Source organism: Triticum aestivum, chromosome 5B, assembly GCF_018294505.1.
Source record: "Triticum aestivum cultivar Chinese Spring chromosome 5B, IWGSC CS RefSeq v2.1, whole genome shotgun sequence".
Taxonomy (NCBI): Eukaryota; Viridiplantae; Streptophyta; class Magnoliopsida; order Poales; family Poaceae; genus Triticum; species Triticum aestivum.
Genome location: NC_057807.1, coordinates 537,542,781 through 537,561,403, shown reverse-complemented (window position 1 = coordinate 537,561,403; position 18,623 = coordinate 537,542,781). Strand labels below are relative to the sequence as shown.

At 52.3% G+C, this 18,623-nt stretch overlaps 1 protein-coding gene across 1 annotated transcript; it reads left to right on the top strand.

Moving 5' to 3' along the window:
• Nucleotides 1-5,296: 5,296 nt before the first annotated feature.
• On the top strand, nucleotides 5,297-8,638 carry LOC123113023 (SRSF protein kinase 2). Its single transcript, XM_044534127.1, has 4 exons — nucleotides 5,297-5,722; nucleotides 6,167-6,955; nucleotides 7,926-7,973; nucleotides 8,056-8,638. The coding sequence occupies exons 1-4, from the start codon at nucleotides 5,513-5,515 to the stop codon at nucleotides 8,284-8,286; spliced, it is 1,278 nt and encodes a 425-aa protein (XP_044390062.1). The 5' UTR covers nucleotides 5,297-5,512; the 3' UTR covers nucleotides 8,287-8,638.
• The last annotated feature ends 9,985 nt before the right edge of the window (nucleotides 8,639-18,623 follow it).

The following is an 18,623-nucleotide window of genomic DNA, read 5'->3' as shown; positions in this document are numbered from 1 at the left end:
CTGCGTCATCTCGGGTGGTAGCAGATTCTTATCCTTCTCCTGTCTATCAAGTCTTTTCCTGCTTAGTTCTGCCATGTCAACATCTCTGTCGTCAGCATTCGGGTCCAAACTATGTGCCTTTCCTCCATCACCAAAAGCCCGGTGTCCATAATCCATGTTCTCCTTAGCAAAACGGCCACATGCGCGGCCTCCATCTGATCGCCCACCTGAACGTCCTCTAGCACGGCCACCCTGTCTTCCCCCTCGACGGCCTCGGCCCTCTCCAGGACCCCGACCATTGCGCATAAACCAATCAGCCCTGAGATCCTTAAAAACCAACGCCGATGGAGGGTGAACTCTGTACCCATGCTCCTTGAACAAGTGGCCTGGCATACCACAAACCGCACACCAATCCGGCAACCTTTCATATTTTACTTTATAAATCTGCCTTTCGCCCCCTCTGATCATGGACACCGCATTCTTTAGTGGCTTAAAAACATTTATTCGCACCCAAATGCGGTAGAAATTTCCAGTGAAATCATGTGACATTGTTTATGCAAAAAGCACCTCACCCGCCTTTGTTACAAGCTGCGGCACCATATGAGCATACAAATTTGGAACATCATGGATCTGGATCCAGATATCGATCGTCTCAAGCTTGATCATGGATGGTTTTGTGATCCCATCATATGGTGCTAGTATCACCGCATCTCATCAGAAGTTCCATGGGACATCCTGCATGACCCTCTCTCAATCACCCAAGCAAGAGAATTGAACCGAATAGAGGTTATCCTCAAGAGGCTTGAATTTTGCCTGTTGTGCTATATCCCATGTCGATCGCATGTTTCTGAAGAACCATGTCTAGCAAGCGCGATCCATCTTGGTTCTGCCAGCAACACTTCTTTCTCGTCAAAGATCACATCATCAAGGTCCTCCTCCTTCGGCCCAAGTTCCTGCATCATACGCTCCATCTCGCTGACCCCCATTCTCCTCGTTTCCCTCATGATTTACACCACACAAACACACACCCACATTGAATTGCTCTCAGGTCATGGCTAGTCAGTGAGCAGACTCGCAATCTAGGCCACATTTTGAAATGATTTCTTTTATTATTTTGTGGCGAGGAAGGCTCGCAGAGATGATAATGCATCATAACTGTCGTGTATGTTATTAGGGTGATAAAGTTATGAATGGGCGGCAGCAGAAGAAATAGCAAGGGTCGCCTCCTCCTCCCAACCCTAGCTGCTGCCTCCTCCCAACCCTAGCCGCTCCTCCTCCTCACCCCCTCCCCTCCTTCCTTCCTCGCCGCCGCCTGAGGCAGCCGTCGGGCAAGCCCGGGGCGCCAAGGATGGCGGCGGGGGGGGACTCGGTTGCCTTGCTCCTGTGTGGGGAACCCTGGATCTGGAGCGGCGGCTCCGTTGGCAAGGCACGGCCGGCTAACAGCCGTGTGGGTGGTGGATTCGGTGTCCCGGCCACGCGGGCGGCAGGATCTGGTGGTCGTTGGCGGCCGGCGGCGGCTCCTGCAGCAGTCGGTGTGCGTGATCTGGCGCCTCCCTTCCTCCCATGTTCGGCGTGCGGGCCAGCCTGGTCGGGCCGCGCTTCCTCTTGGTCTCCGGTTATGTACAGGAGGTGTTGCTGGTGGCGGAGATCTAGTTCGAGCGAAATCCCTGGCCGGCCATGACCAGCTGCGCCGACGGTGAGGCCTGAGGGCGCTGTTTCCCTCCTTGGAGGCGTCGGTACGGATTGATTTCGTCACTTCACCTTCCCCTAGGTTTCGCGGGTGAAAGCCCTAAGTCTGTTGGGCAGCAGCAGCGCTCATGGCGTCATTCCCTTCTTGAAGGCACCGCTTTGGGAACCTTGGGGTTGGGTGGCGCTTGTGGGTGGTGGGCGACGATGGTGGTGCGGCCCTTTCCTAGCATGGATTTACGTCCGTTGCTTGGAGATGGAGTCGCGTAGGTGGAGGTTGTTGGCTGGCGTCGGGGTAGCATCAATGGCGGAGGACCTGCCAAGGCTCGCCGTTTGGCGTCGTGGTCGCGTCGATGTCGGAGGACCTGCCAAGGTTGTCACCTCAATCTGCTCTGAAGATGGACCAGTGGAAGATGGCGGCAACGACACATGTGAATGCGTCAGACCGGTTTGAGCCCCCGGCCCAGCAGATGGCTGGGTCGGGGGCTCCGGCTTTAGATGTTAGGCTTAGGTGAGAGGTGTGGTTATGTGGCCTAGCTTGCACCCCTTCATCATTTGGATAGGAGTAGCGGCAGGTGCTGCCAAGATGGCGGATTCAGGCATATTGTCGTTATACTTTGTAAGGTCCTCAAGAATAATCGATAAAGTGGTCGTATGCATCTCCAGATGCAGAGGCCGGGGGTCATCCTCCTTTTAAAAAAAATAACGAAAAGAAAAGAAAAGAAAGAGACTGCTAGGCCGGGCCAAATGGCGATCCCCTTGACAGAGACCCGTCGCGCTCTCGGAACGACCGCACGCCCTGCCGACGGCGTTCTCACTATGTCCTTGTCGACGCTTCAAAAAAACTCATTCCTTGCTTTTTTTAGAGAGGGAGAGAGACTTGGAGAGGCGGACATTTTCACTGTTTTGACCCGTCTGTTTAAGTTTAGCATGATTTGACCCTATATTGAAAATATTTCAAGATCTGACCCGTTTCAAAACGCCGTCAACTATGGCGTTTTGGCTACACGGAAGACGCTATAGCCTATGGCGTTTGACTCTGACCCACACACAATAGCTGGTGCTGATGTGGCAAAGCTATACATTAAATATTGAATCAGTTCACAAGTAAAAAAAACATATAATTAAAACGCTTCTTCCAACACTCAAAACCTTTGATTCTAGTACACAGTTGCACACGCTAGCAATCACATCTCATGTCCAGTGCTCATTTGTTTAGTTGGTATTTATGCTACAGACTGGGCTAGGCCAAACGCCAAGAGCAGTGGCGTTTTGGGCAAACGCCATCACCTGTGGCGTCTCGCTTTGCCACGTCGGCGTCAACTGGTGTGCGTGGGCCAGAGTTAAACGCCATAGAATGTGGCATCTTCAATTTAACCAAAACGCCATGGTTGATGGCGTTTTGAAATGGGTCAAATCTGAAAATATTTTCGATGTAGGGTCAAATCGTGCTAAACTTAAGCAACCGGGTCAAAACAGTAAAAAAGTCCTGGAGAGGCCATGCCCTGTCGGGCCGGCACACACACGTGCCGACGACCACCACCTGGCAGCCCGAGGCTGCGCACTAGTACACTGACACATTTCCACTCTAATAAAATGCAGGGAAAACTGACACATTCCACTCAGCAGTCAGCACTGTAGGGAAAAAGCGACAAATTCCACTCTAATCTGACAAAATGCAAGGAAAACTGACACGAGAACGCATTCTCGTGTGGGAGAGAAAAGGGAAAAACTAGTGTAGAGCGAAGGAGGGAAAAGATAAATAGAGGGGGCATATGTCGTACCTACTTGCATACGTACGTGTGCGCGCACGTGAGAGAGATTTCCAGCGGGAGCTTAGCTACCACGGAGGGAGGTAGCAGGTATAGTATACGTTTAGAACTCGAGTACATAGATGTTGTACGCAACGGTGCCTACGGCAGCACAGGAAGAAGAGAACGCGTACGTCTGGGAATGGAACCTAATAAAAAGTTTTGGTTCCAACAAGTGTTCTTCTCCCGTGAGGGATCTGATCAACCCGTGGGTTCACACCTACGATTAAAACCGGCCCGTTGATCAGAGTCGTTAGACTCTGGAGTCTTTTTTTACACGTACGGTATACAATCACACACACACACACATATACATACACACACCTCTCCATTTTTAGGAGGGAGGGGGGGGGGGGGGGTCGAGCAGGCAGAGTTGTACTATTTTCTTTTTAAAGTGAGAATTGCCTCTGTGATTTCATAGGTCATAGTACAACTCTAAGTCGTCGGCTCCTCTTCCAACAAAAAGCTAGGGGTTCCTCAGCCTCCCACCATGTGGTCACTGGTCTGCCTCGTCTCCGATGGCCCTAGGCCATGGGAGCACGGTGGATCCCGACCCTTGCCAACAGGAGGGTTTTGTTTTTATATGTTTCTTTTAGTTTTATTAAGGTTTGTATCATACTCAGAAAGACGAGGCGTCGGCAGCTCCCTGAAGATGGAATAAACTTCTTCCCGCGTAACCCTGTTAAGGTGGTGCGTTTAGTAATTGAAAGGGAATTGAAAACGTAATTCAGTAACTGAAAGATAAATGAGTACGAAATATCAGTAATTGAAAACGTAAAACGATAACGTCAAATATTTCTAAAGGATATAAATGAGTATGAAATGTTAGAAACAAAAACGGAAATCGATAACGTCAAATATTTTTAGAGGAACGTAAATGAGTATGGAATTTTTTAGTGGAACATAAATGAGTACGAAATATAAGAAAGAAAACAAAAACCAATAACGTCGAATATTATTAGAGAAACGTAAATGAGTATGAAATGTCAGAAACGAAAATGGAAATCGATAACGTGAAATATTTTTAGAGGAACGTAAATGAGTACAAATTTTTTCAGAGGGACTTAAATGAGTACGAAATATTAGAAAGAAAGCGGAAACCGATAACGTCAAATATTACTAGAGGAACATAAATGAGTAGGGGATATTAGAATAAAAAGAAATCGATAACGGCGGATACTATTAGGGGAAACATAAATTAGTATGAAATATTAGAAACCAAAACGGACGCAAGTAACGTTGAAAGTAAATTTAGGTCGAATTCAAAGTAGTACAAATATAGAAGCGGGTGTTTGTAGGAGAAGGGAAAACCTTCTTTTTTTTTGAAAAGGAGAAAAAAAACTAAAACATGATGTAAAATAACACGCCAAAACCAGCAAACCAGGTTTTTTTTAATCCTTTTCCGCTATGAGTCGGTGTTCCATTTTCGCACGAAAAGTTTGTGTTTTCGCTTCAGTGCCTCTAGTCGTCACTAGGTGGTCTAAGAATCTAGATGTAATTTTTTTTATTTCTGGTGTTTGTTGTGCAACCATGATTGAAGATGAATACATCAGGAGTTTTCTCGTCAAAAAAAAAAAGTTGCGGTGTGAATCATTAAAGAAAGGGAATTGGGCTCCAAAAATGTGATTTAAGGGGTGCTTTGGTTTGACCGTGGGTTTTATGTGCCGATTGATTGGTCCAAAATGAGCACTTTACTATTTTGATGACCTGTGAATTAGCAATCAAAACAAGCAATTAATCCATGCATGGGATATGTATGGAGCATGGAGTATAAAGCAGTGCCACGGGGAGCCCCTCCGTCCACTCCAGACTCCACCGGAGGCAGGCAGCTGGTGATCCGGTGTGGTGTGGTGGTGGCGGAACGGTCACTTTTCTCCCTCCGTCCGCCACCGAACAAAACTAATTCCACTCCAGAAAAATCCCCAGCCAAACCAAATCAAACCCAACCCGGCCTCCTCCCTCCCTAGTCCCCCCCGCCCGCCTGCGCCCCGCTTTCGAATCCGGAGGAGCTCGCCGGCCGGCCGGCGGATCGGTCGATGGCGGCGTTCGGCGGCAACGGGTGCTGCTACTCGTCGGGGTCGGAGGACGAGGAGGAGGAGGAGGAGGGGGCCGAGGGGTACCGGAAGGGCGGCTACCACGCCGCGCGCCCCGGGGACCGCTTCGCCGGCGGCAGGTTCGTCGCGCAGCGGAAGCTCGGCTGGGGCAACTTCTCCACCGTCTGGCTCGCCTACGACACCCTCCTCAGCGTACGCCCGCCCGACCCCCCTCCCCTCATCTTGGTTCCGTCTTTTTCTTCCTGCTCTGTTTTCTTCGCCCGCCCTTCCCGGCGTGCTCGCTCACGGCGCGCCCGTCGGGGGTCCCCCATCAGCCGCTATTGTATTCCGCCAACTCCGGCGGAGGCCGTTCGCCGCAACCCAAAACGCCGCGCTTTGCCGCTTTTACCCCTGTTCCATTGCTTCGGTTCTGTTCAAATTCGGCCCGACAGAACTCTGCACCGATCTTTGTCTTCTTTTTTCTTCCAAATTCGTGATCTCCGTTGCAAAGATTGCAGGTTTCCCCCGTGATATGTGCAAACTGGGACCAAAACTAGTAGTAGTATTTACTGTCCTCCGTCGGCAATGGAAAATTTGCATTGTGCGATCTGTGCAGGCCATGTTGCTAACTGGATACAGCCATTGCAAAACCTGCAGAGATTCGTGGCGCTCAAGATCCAGAAGAGCGCGAGGGACTACGCGCACGCGGCGCTCCACGAGATCGAGCTGCTGTCCGCGGCGGCCAAGGGCGACCCCACGAGCTCCAAGTGCGTCATCCAGCTGCTGGACCATTTCAAGCACGCCGGCCCCAACGGCAAGCACATTTGCCTGGTCACCGAGTTCCTCGGCGACAGCCTGCTGCGGCTCATCCGGTACAACCAGAACAAGGGCATCGGGCTGAGCAGGGTGCGGGAGATTTGCCGGTCGGTGCTGACCGGCCTCGATTACATGCACCGAGAGCTCGGCATTATCCACACCGATTTGAAGCCGGAGAATGTGCTCCTAGTGTCTACGATAAACCCGTCCAAGGACCCCGTGCGCTCGAGGCTCGCCCCGATTCTCAAGAGGCCAGAGGGGAACCAGTACCGCACGCCGTCGATCAGTTTCAGCGAGAAGATGCTTAAGACGCGGGCGAGGCGCGCCGTGGCGAAGATTCTGCAGAGGCGGGTGTCGCTCGGCGGGTTCACGGCAGACATGGTCAAGGAGAGGAGCCTGGATGGCATTAGCATGAAGTGCAAGATTGTCGATTTTGGGAATGCCTGCTGGGCTGATCAGCAGGGTGATGGTGTGATACAGACAAGGCAATATAGGGCACCCGAGGTTATCATCGGTTCTGGGTACTCTTATTCTGCCGATATGTGGTCGTTCGCTTGTATGGCGTTCGAGCTTGCCACCGGTGACATGCTCTTTGCTCCCAACACTTGCCAAGGTTGCAGTGAAGATGAGGTAAAAAAAACATATAATTTGCATTGTGTTTCATTTTCAGCACTTTTTTGCTTATGCTAGTAGCATTAGGAATGAAGGTTATATCATATATTCTGAAATAACCTTGCTTACTGGTATATGGGTTTTTCTGACATTAGTCAAACTACTCCATTTTCCTTATGCCGAGGTTGCAGACATCACCCTATTTTTGTGTATTCCTGCTGCTGTTATGTTGGTCGATTGAGTCATGGCAATTAATAAATTACACTATAAAAAGTAGACGCTTTGGATCATGTGCCACTTTAAAATTCAAAAGAAGATGCAACCAACCTGACAGCACCAACCTAGCAACTGAAATATTTAAATGAAATGTGAACTGATAGTGCAAGGGCTGCGTTCCCAGGAACTGCGATTTGAGCACTTTTCTGCTAGTACGCTTTTTTGGTTCCTTTCTTTTTTATTATGACCCTGCGAAGCAACTCCCATTGTACAAACTGAAGCCCTAGAAACAGTTTGATGTTCAGTTACCAACCGTCATAGGACCGGTGTACCATAGAAGTGCATCTTAATGTGGTATACCGGTACAGATCTAAGTGTGCTGTTCTGGTTGTCTGCTTCTCTGTTATTCTTGCCAGATGTAATACACTGGCACAAAACAAAGCACCCAGTACCGACAACGATAGATTGTTCCGTAGCCAGTGATTATTGAATAAATGGCAGCTAAAAGATTTGCTATGCTCTTACCTGCTGGATTGTCCTCCAAAGCCTTACCTATGTAAGATTGTCAAATCGGCAGATATAGTACTTATTAAGTGTCAAATTGACAGATATAGTACTTATTAACTGTCAAATGGACAGATATCGTACTCTCATTAAGCAATCAACTTCAGATGTTGACTCTTAGCTGCAAAGCCTACAGTGGTGGCATGCAGGTGTTGTTATCTCACCAACCAACCATGAACTCATCCCTCTGTTGCATGACTCTTTGCAGGATCACCTGGCTCTGATGATGGAAACCCTCGGAAAGATGCCTAAGAAGGTACGCGCAATCTCTCCCACACGCTCTTGTCATGTCGACGTCTATTGCCTAATCTTAATCTAAACCTGCCGTTATCTTTCAGATTGCCACCTCGGGCACCCGCTCCAAGGATTACTTCAACCGGTACGGAGACCTGAAGAGGGTCAAAAGAATGAGGTTCTGGCCTCTAGAGCGCGTGCTAGTCGAGAGGTACGGCTTCACCGAGCCGGACGCCAAAGGGTTCGCCGACTTCCTCCGCCCGATCCTCGATTTTGATCCGGACAACAGGCCGACCGCCGCCGAGTGCCTGAAGCACGCATGGCTCAACAACTGATTCAACCAAACCACCACCAAGTAATAACTTCAGAAGCAGCCTAACCGACAATAGCTTCACACAGGAGGCCGGGTGTTAGACATCAGCTCCGGCAAGCACTGATTTCGACATGGCTCGATGAACCATCTGTAGCGGTAATCGATGATGCGGTTTTTTTTTTAATCCTCATAGCATCATCACCGGCATGATCGTGTGTTTTTGGTGTAGCGGGTGGGCTAGTGGGTGTGTTGTGGGTGGTGCGGTGCAGAAGCTGATGTAGTAGTTGTGGTGTTTATTTATTCTGCATGTGAGGTGGTGTAAGAAGATGTTTGGTGGTGGTGTGATCTGGCTATCAGCTTTATTTTTGCTTTTCCGTTTGCTGGTTGAGTAGGAGGGTTAAGTGCGATGCGCTGACATGCCGCGGTGCAGTGTGGTTCAATTCTTGCTTGCCGTGCGCTGGAAAGCTGGGTTTTTTTACATGTTGCTGGGTTCAGAAGAAGCAGACGCCGTGCTGCCTGCCTGTGCCTGTGCCTCTTGTAGCAGCTTGCTTCACGCTGCTGCTCAGCAGTGATTCCAGCTGCGACCCCTACTGTTTACATTAGTAGTTAGAGAATCTCCAATGAGTTCCATACAAAAGTTCACCTGAAAGTGGTTTTAGCATCAACGAGTCCCGTAAAAATGGAAGATGCCAGCGTTTTTCATGGCAAATTGCGTAGCATGACAAATCTCTTCAGCAAGCATGGCAAATCCTAGCGAAAAGAAAGAAAAAACGTTGGTTTTGCCATGTTTTAAAAGCTGGCGTCAGATTTGTAACGGGGTCCTAAAATTGTTCCTCTAAGGGCTCATTTGGTTGCATGGTATCCCTCCGGGATCCCCGCTTATTCCCTGGCCCCAGAAACCATGGGCCAGATCAGCCCCGGGAAGTCAACCATGGCATTTGGGCACCCATCCTGTCGGGGAACCCCGACCCTTCCCCCGGCCTTTCCCTGGGATACAGTTCCACGACTCGGTAGATCGGGAAAGCGAACCCGCGCTCGCTCTGGCGGCCGAAACGTGACGGCGCGAGCTTCTCCCCCACCTCCACTCCCCGACCAAATAGCTATGAAGAATTTACCTAGGGATCCGAAATGTGCAGGGAAATCTCGCCTTAGGAGCTTCCTGCCCAGGGTTTACCATCCCCAAGAACCAAATGAGCCCTAAAAGTGGTTTTATGGGGTGGTCCTATAATTTAGGGGTGGTTTGCTTGTACAACTCGTCTGTGTAGTTGAGCTGTCAACATTAAAATTGCACATTACAAATTGGGTAATGTTATTCAGCAAGCTCGCTGGGGTGCATGGGAAAACAAACAATTTTCCGTGACATAAATTTATTCGTTGGAAGCATGGCATTTTTTCAAGCGGACAAGGCAATTTTCGTAGCAAAATCCTTTATTTGCCAGTATTTATCATGGGATTTTGAAGAAACTGTCATGTCTTTTCGAAGAATTTGCCATAAGAAATGTTCGCAATTGCCATATGGCTCGTGTGTTTTCACAACAAAATTGAATGATTCGCTGTCTATTGGGGTCCTACAAATTTGGATGTACACAAATTATAAATAAGGAACAACAAATTCCCAACAGCATGTCCTCTGTCATTCCACTAAGTTTGACATGGTTTACTTGAGTCACACAACCAGCCCAAATATTGCAAGCCCTAATTGAAGCACTCCGATCGAGACGGATACGTTGCGACGATAGTGTTCTGAAATCACTTCCAATAGGTCTTCATGCTTTGATCGGTCCCTGCAATTGGATCAATGCTTACACTCTGTCATGTCATAGCCAATGAGTTATCCTCATCTGTGTAGAAGTTGCCCCCCCCCCCTCCCCCACCTCTTCTTTGTCTTCGAAGCAACGCTAACTTGATCTTAAAAGCAACATCTACTTGATCATCGCCACTATCAAAAGGAGTGGACAAAGACATATCGCGTATGCCTACTGCCTCGGTCATCGCATCCATGTATGATTGTTGACTGCATTATCACAGTGTAAAAAGCTATTGAGCAATGCAAATTATAATTGTGAAATGCAAAAAAACAAGCAACATGTTTTTTAACAAACGAGCAATACAACATAAAATTACTTGCCATCCGCTTCATTGTACACCTCATTGTCATTGTACATGTCGATGTCCTCATCGCCCTTGGAGTAGGCGGACATGGCTGACGACATGTGCATGAAGGACGTTTGCGTGGTAGGGGTGAAGCTCCGTAGCGAGGGCGGTGGCACGAGGGAATGACCAAACATGGCAACCATCGTCGTCTTCTTCGGTGTCTGTGTCTTCCTAGCTGGTGCGACAGGTCGGCGGGGGTTGACGGGGGGGCGGGGCCGCTTGGCGAACAAATCTCCTAGGCCAGGCCGGCGGCAAAGGAGGCCATGCGGTTGGGGTAGGCGGCGACACAACGCCAGCCGCTAAAGGGCCAAATGATGACAATGGCATCAGATCGACGATAATGTTGGCTGTCATGATCTGCGTCGGCATCGCAACAATCCCACACAGTCCGCGTCAGTGACAAACAAAGAGGCACCTGAAACTCCAGAAAGGAGATGGAAGTTTTCTGGCACCAAGTCTAGGGGAATGGTTACAGGAAGGATATACTCTCCCTGCACGGAGGGAAATTTCGAAATCAGTAATTGAGGAGTACTCATTCCGATGAGGGGAACTCGATGCACGCTGCATGTGCCACTTTGTCGGGTGGTAGGTGCGACATATGCCAACGGGTGGCTTATCATTGTGGGAGCCAGTAAGACATCGCCGGTGCCTGGAAACGGGATAAGGCGAAGACATGCACGCCGGCGAATCTTACCTAGGTTTGGGGCTCTCAAGGGAGATAACACCCCTAGTCCTGCTTTGCGGGGTCTCCGCATGATCACTAGATCGAGATGAGTAGCTACAAGAGGCTCCTTGAGCTGTTCGGCTAAAGGAAGAAGAAGGGCAAGGCTAGCTCTCCTCTTCTCTTTATGTGGTGTCTAAAACTCTAAGAGATCAACCCTTTGCATGGGTGCCCTGGAGGGTTTATATAGGCCTACCCCCAGGGGTACAATGGTAATCCGGCTAGGTGTGGGTCCAAGCCGTCAGTGTCTATAGCCGCCGGCTTCTCCGCCGACAGCTGGGGCCCGCCGACTGGTAGGTCCCGTCGGCTGCTGGTTACTGTTGCCTCACTCTTGGTGACGAGGGCTTCGTCAGGGCAAGCATGGCTACAGTGCCGCCGCCTGGCGGGCTTTCACTGTAGCCTTACCCCGTCTTGTCCGCTTAATGGCGCACAAACTTCCAGGGCGGGAGTGGGCCGACTAGTAAGAGCCGACTCTCCCCTAAGCCGACTAGTGAAGCTTGGCCGCCTTCCTTATCTCTTTGGCCGGAGGGGCCCGCCGCGTAAGGGCCGTACTGGCGGCCCGTCGTGGGTGATGTCATGGTCAACGTGGCAACAGTGTCGCGCCGGACGGGGAGTGGCCGCCCCGTATGGCGCACCATGGCCACGCTTTCTCCGGGATTCGGGGGTGGCAGGCTTCACTGTAGCCAGGCCGGCGGCAAAGGAGGCCATGCGGTTGGGGCAGGCGGCGACACAACGCCAGCCGCTAAAGGGCCAAATGACGACAATGGCATCAGATCAACGATAATGTTGGCAGTCATGATCTGCGTCGGCATCGCAACAATCCCACACAGTCCGCGTCAGTGACAAACAAAGAGGCACCTAAAACTCCAGACAGGAGATGGAAGTTTTCTGGCACCAAGTCTAGGGGAATGGTTACAGGAAGGATATAGTCTCCCTGCATGGAGGGAAATTTTGAAATCAGTAATTGAGGAGTACTCATTCCGATGAGGGGAACTCGATGCGTGCTGCATGTGCCACTTTGTCGGGTGATAGGTGCGACATATGCCAACGGGTGGCTTATCATTGTGGGAGCCAGTAAGACATCGCCAGTGCCTGGAAACGGGATAAGGCGAAGACATGCACGCCGGCGAATCTTACCCGGGTTTGGGGCTCTCCGTGGAGATAACACCCCTAGTCCTGCTTTGCGGGGTCTCCGCATGATCACTAGATTGAGATGAGTAGCTACAAGAGGCTCCTTGAGCTGTTCGGCTAAAGGAAGAAGAAGGGCAAGGCTAGCTCTCCTCTTCTCTCTATGTGGTGTCTAAAACTCTAAGAGATCAACCCTTTACATGGGTGCCATGGAGGGTTTATATAGGCCTACCCCCAGGGGTACAATGGTAATCCGGCTAGGTGTGGGTCCAAGCCGTCAGTGTCTATAGCCGCCGGCTTCTCCGTCGACGGCTGGGGCCCGCCGACTAGTGGGTCCCGCTGGCTGTTGGTTACTATTGCCTCACTCTTGGTGACGAGGGCTTCGTCAGGGCAAGCATGGCTACAGTGCCGCCGCATGGTGGGCTTTCACTATAGCCTTACCCCGTCTTGTCCGGTTAATGGCGCACAAACTTCCAGGGTGGCAGTGGGCCGACTGCTAAGAGCCGGCTCTCCCCTAAGCCGACTAGTGAAGCTTGGCCGCCTTCCTTATCTCTTTGGCCGGAGGGGCCCGCCGTGTGCGGGCCGTACTGGCGGCCCGTCGAGGGTGATGTCATGGTCAACGTGGCAACAATGTCGCGCCGGACGGGGAGTGGCCGCCCCGTACGGCGCACCGTGGCCACACTTTCTCTGGGATTCGGGGGTGGCAGGCTTCACTATAGCCAGGCCGGCGGCAAAGGAGGCCCTGCGGTTGGGGTAGGCAGCGACAACGCCAGCCGCTAAAGGGCCAAATGACGATAATGGCATCAGATCGACGATAATGTTGGCAGGCATGATCTGCGTCGGCATCGCGACAATCCCACACAGTCCGCATCAGTGACAAACAAAGAGGCACCTGAAACTCCAGACAGGAGATGGAAGTTTTCTGGCACCAAGTCTAGGGGAATGGTTACAGGAAGGATATACTCTCCCTGCATGGAGGGAAATTTCAAAATCAGTAAGTGAGGAGCACTCATTCCAATGAGGGGAACTCGATGCACGTTGCATGTGCCACTTTGTCGGGTGGTAGGTGCGACATATGCCAACGGGTGGCTTATCATTGTGGGAGCTAGTAAGACATCGCCGGTGCCTGGAAACGGGATAAGGCAAGACATGCACACCGGCGAATCTTACCCAGGTTTGGGGCTCTCCGTGGAGATAACACCCCTGGTCCTGCTTTGTGTGGTCTCCGCATGATCACTAGATCGAGATGAGTAGCTACAAGAGGCTCCTTGAGCTGTTCGGCTAAAGGAAGAAGGGCAAGGCTAGCTCTCCTCTTCTCTCTATGTGGTGTCTAAAACTCTAAGAGATCAACCCTTTGCATGGGTGCCCTGGAGGGTTTATATAGGCCTACCCCCAAGGGTACAATGGTAATCCGGCTAGGTGTGGGTCCAAGCCGTCAGTGTCTATAGCCGCCGGCTTCTCCGTCGACGGCTGGGGCCCGCCGACTAGTGGGTCCCGCTGGCTGCTGGTTACTATTGCCTCACTCTTGGTGACGAGGGCTTCGTCAGGGCAAGCATGGCTACAGTGCCGCCGCATGGCGGGCTTTCACTATAGCCTTACCCCGTCTTGTCGGGTTAATGGCGCACAAACTTCCAGGGCGGCAGTGGTCCGACTGCTAAGAGCCGGCTCTCCCCTAAGCCGACTAGTGAAGCTTGGCCGCCTTCCTTATCTCTTTGGCCGCAGGGGCCCGCCGTGTGCGGGCCGTACTGGCGGCCCGTCGAGGGTGATGTCATGGTCAACGTGGCAACAATGTCGCGCCGGACGGGGAGTGGCCGCCCCGTACGGCGCACCGTGGCCACACTTTCTCTGGGATTCGGGGGTGGCAGGCTTCACTGTAGCCAGGCCGGCAGCAAAGGGGGCCATGCGGTTGGGGTAGGCAGCGACACAACACCAGCCGCTAAAGGGCCAAATGACGACAATGGCATCAGATCAACGATAATGTTGGCTGGCATGATCTGCGTCGGCATCGCAACAATCCCACACAGTCCGCGTTAGTGACAAACAAAGAGGCACCTGAAACTCCAGACAGGAGATGGAAGTTTTCTGGCACCAAGTCTAGGGGAATGGTTACAGGAAGGATATACTCTCCCTGCATGGAGGGAAATTTCGAAATCAGTAAGTGAGGAGTACTCATTCCGATGAGGGGAACTCGATGCATGCTGCATGTGCCACTTTGTCGGGTGGTAGCTGCGACATATGCCAACGGGTGGCTTATCATTGTGGGAGCCAGTAAGACATCACCGGTGCCTGGAAACGGGATAAGGCGAAGACATGCACACCGGCAAATCTTACCCAGGTTTGGGGCTCTCCGTGGAGATAACACCCCTGGTCCTGCTTTGTGCGGTCTCCGCATGATCACTAGATCGAGATGAGTAGCTACAAGAGGCTCCTTGAGCTGTTCGGCTAAAGGAAGAAGAAGGGCAAGGCTAGCTCTCCTCTTCTCTCTATGTGGTGTCTAAAACTCTAAGAGATCAACCCTTTGCATGGGTGCCCTGGAGGGTTTACATAGGCCTACCCCCAAGGGTACAATGGTAATCCGGCTAGGTGTGGGTCCAAGCAGTCAGTGTCTATAACCGTCGGCTTCTCCGCCGACAGCTGGGGCCCGCCGACTGGTGGGTCCCGCCGGCTACTGGTTACTTTTGCCTCACTCTTGGTGATGAGGGCTTCGTCAGGGCAAGCATGGCTATAGTGCCGCCGCCTGGCGGGCTTTTACTGTAGCCTTACCCCGTCTTGTCCGCTTAATGGCGCACAAACTTCCAGGGCGGGAGTGGGCCGACTGCTAAGAGCCGGCTCTCCCCTAAGCCGACTAGTGAAGCTTGGCTGCCTTCCTTATCTCTTTGGCTGGAGGGGCCCGCCGTGTGTGGGCCGTACTGGCGGCCCGTCATGGGTGATGTCATGGTCAACGTGGCAACAATGTCGCGCCAGACGGGGAGTGGCCACCCCGTACGGCGCACCGTTGCCACGATTTCTCCGGGATTCGGGGGTGGCAGGCTTCACTGTACCCAGGCCGGCGGCAAAGGAGGCCATGCGGTTGGGGTAGGCGGCGACACAACGCCTGCCGCTAAAGGGCCAAATGACGACAATGGCATCAGATCAACGATAATGTTGGCAGTCATGATCTGCGTCGGCATCGCAACAATCCCACACAGTCCGCGTCAGTGACAAACAAAGAGGCACGTGAAACTCCAGACAGGAGATGGAAGTTTTCTGGCACCAAGTCTAGGGGAAAGGTTACAAGAAGGATATACTCTCCCTGCATGGAGGGAAATTTTGAATCAGTAATTGAGGAGTACTCATTCCAATGAAGGGAACTCGATGCGCGCTGCATGTGCCACTTTGTCGGGTGGTAGGTGCGACATATGCCAACGGGTGGCTTGTCATTGTGGGAGCCAGTAAGACATCGCTGATGCTTGGAAACGGGATAAGGCGAAGACATGCACACTGGCGAATCTTACCCAGGTTTGGGCTCTCCGTGGAGATAACACCCCTAGTCCTGCTTTGCGGGGTCTCCGCATGATCACTAGATCGATATGAGTAGCTACAAGAGGCTCCTTGAGCTGTTCGGCTAAAGGAAGAAGAAGGGCAAGGCTAGCTCTCCTCTTCTATCTATATGGTGTCTAAAACTCTAAGAGATCAACCCTTTGCATGGGTGCCCTGGAGGGTTTATATAGGCCTACCCCCCAGGGGTACAATGGTAATCCGGCTAGGTGTGGGTCCAAGCCGTCAGTGTCTGTAGCCGTCGGCTTCTCCATCGACAGCTGGGGCCCACCGACTGGTGGGTCCGCCTGCTGCTGGTTACTGTTGCCTCACTCTTGGTGACGAGGCTTCGTTAGGGCAAGCATGGTTACAATGCCGCCGCCTGGCGGGCTTTCACTGTAGCCTTACCCCGTCTTGTCCGCTTAATGGCGCACAAACTTCCAGGGCGGGAGTGGGCCGACTGCTAAGAGCCGGCTCTCCTCTAAGCCCACTAGTGAAGCTTGGCCGTCTTCCTTATCTCTTTGGCCGGAGGGGTCCGCCGCGTGCGGGCCATACTAGCGGCCCGTCGTGGGTGATGTCATGGTCAACGTGGCAACAGTGTCGCGCCGGACGGGAAGTGGACGCCCCATACGGCGCACCGTGGCCACGATTTCTCCGGGATTCGAGGGTGGCAGGCTTCACTGTAGCCAGGCCGGCGGCAAAGGAGGCCATGCGGTTGGGGTAGGCGGCGACACAATGCCTGCCGCTAAAGGGCCAAATGACGACAATGGCATCAGATCAACGATAATGTTGGCAGTCATGATCTGCGTCGGCATCGCAACAATCCCACACAGTCCGCGTCAGTGACAAACAAAGAGGCACGTGAAACTCCAGACAGGAGATGGAAGTTTTCTGGCACCAAGTCTAGGGGAAAGGTTACAAGAAGGATATACTCTCCCTGCATGGAGGGAAATTTTGAATCAGTAATTGAGGAGTACTCATTCCGATGAAGGGAACTCGATGCACGCTGCATGTGCCACTTTGTCGGGTGGTAGGTGCGACATATGCCAACGGGTGGCTTATCATTGTGGGAGACAGTAAGACATCGCCGGTGCCTGGAAACGGGATAAGGCGAAGACATGCACGCCGGCGAATCTTACCCAGGTTTGGGGCTCTCCGTGGAGATAACACCCCTAGTCCTGCTTTGCGGGGTCTCCGCATGATCACTAGATCGAGATTAGTAGCTACAAGAGGCTCCTTGAGCTGTTCGGCTAAAGGAAGAAGAAGGGCAAGGCTAGCTCTCCTCTTCTATCTATGTGGTGTCTAAAACTCTAAGAGATCAACCCTTTGCATGGGTGCCCTGGAGGGTTTATATAGGCCTACCCCCCAGGGGTACAATGGTAATCCGGCTAGGTGTGGGTCCAAGCCGTCAGTGTCTGTAGCCGTCGGCTTCTCCATCGACAGCTGGGGCCCACCGACTGGTGGGTCCGCCTGCTGCTGGTTACTGTTGCCTCACTCTTGGTGACGAGGCTTCGTCAGGGCAAGCATGGCTACAGTGCCGCCGCATGGCGGGCTTTCACTGTAGCCTTACCCTGTCTTGTCCGCTTAATGGCGCACAAACTTCCAGGGCGGGAGTGGGCCGACTGCTAAAAGCCGGCTCTCCTCTAAGCCCACTAGTGAAGCTTGGCCGCCTTCCTTATCTCTTTGGCCGAAGGGGTCCGCCGCGTGCGGGCCATACTGGCGGCCCGTCGTGGGTGATGTCATGGTCAACATGGCAACAGTGTCGCGCCGGACGGGAAGTGGTCGCCCCATACGTCGCACCGTGGCCATGATTTCTCCGGGATTCGAGGGTGGCAGGCTTCACTGTAGCCAGGCCGGCGGCAAAGGAGGCCATGCGGTTGGGGTAGGCGGCGACACAATGCCTGCCGCTAAAGGGCCAAATGACGACAATGGCATCAGATCAACGATAATGTTGGCAGTCATGATCTGCGTCGGCATCGCAACAATCCCACACAGTCCGCGTCAGTGACAAACAAAGAGGCACGTGAAACTCCAGACAGGAGATGGAAGTTTTCTGGCACCAAGTCTAGGGGAAAGGTTACAAGAAGGATATACTCTCCCTGCATGGAGGGAAATTTTGAATCAGTAATTGAGGAGTACTCATTCCGATGAAGGGAACTCGATGCGCGCTGCATGTGCCACTTTGTCGGGTGGTAGGTGCGACATATGCCAATGGGTGGCTTATCATTGTGGGAGCCAGTAAGACATCGCCGGTGCCTGGAAACGGGATAAGGCGAAGACATGCACGCCGGCGAATCTTACCCAGGTTTGGGGCTCTCCGTGGAGATAACACCCCTAGTCCTGCTTTGCGGGGTCTCCGCATGATCGCTAGATCGAGATTAGTAGCTACAAGAGGCTCCTTGAGCTGTTCGGCTAAAGGAAGAAGAAGGGCAAGGCTAGCTCTCCTCTTCTATCTATGTGGTGTCTAAAACTCTAAGAGATCAACCCTTTGCATGGGTGCCCTGGAGGGTTTATATAGGCCTACCCCCCAGGGGTACAATGGTAATCCGGCTAGGTGTGGGTCCAAGCCGTCAGTGTCTATAGCCGTCGGCTTCTCCATCGACAGCTGGGGCCCACCGACTGGTGGGTCCGCCGGCTGCTGGTTACTGTTGCCTCACTCTTGGTGACGAGGCTTCGTCAGGGCAAGCATGGCTACAGTGCCGCCGCATGGCGGGCTTTCACTGTAGCCTTACCCTGTCTTGTCCGCTTAATGGCGCACAAACTTCCAGGGCGGGAGTGGGCCGACTGCTAAAAGCCGGCTCTCCTCTAAGCCCACTAGTGAAGCTTGGCCGCCTTCCTTA

Coding starts and splice junctions, on each gene's coding strand:
- LOC123113023 (XM_044534127.1), top strand. CDS start 5,513: ATGGCGGCGTTCGGCGGCAACGGGTGCTGCTACTCGTCGGGGTCGGAG. Junction 5,723..6,166: donor CCTACGACACCCTCCTCAGC/GTACGCCCGCCC, acceptor CAAAACCTGCAG/AGATTCGTGGCGCTCAAGAT. Junction 7,974..8,055: donor TCGGAAAGATGCCTAAGAAG/GTACGCGCAATC, acceptor GTTATCTTTCAG/ATTGCCACCTCGGGCACCCG.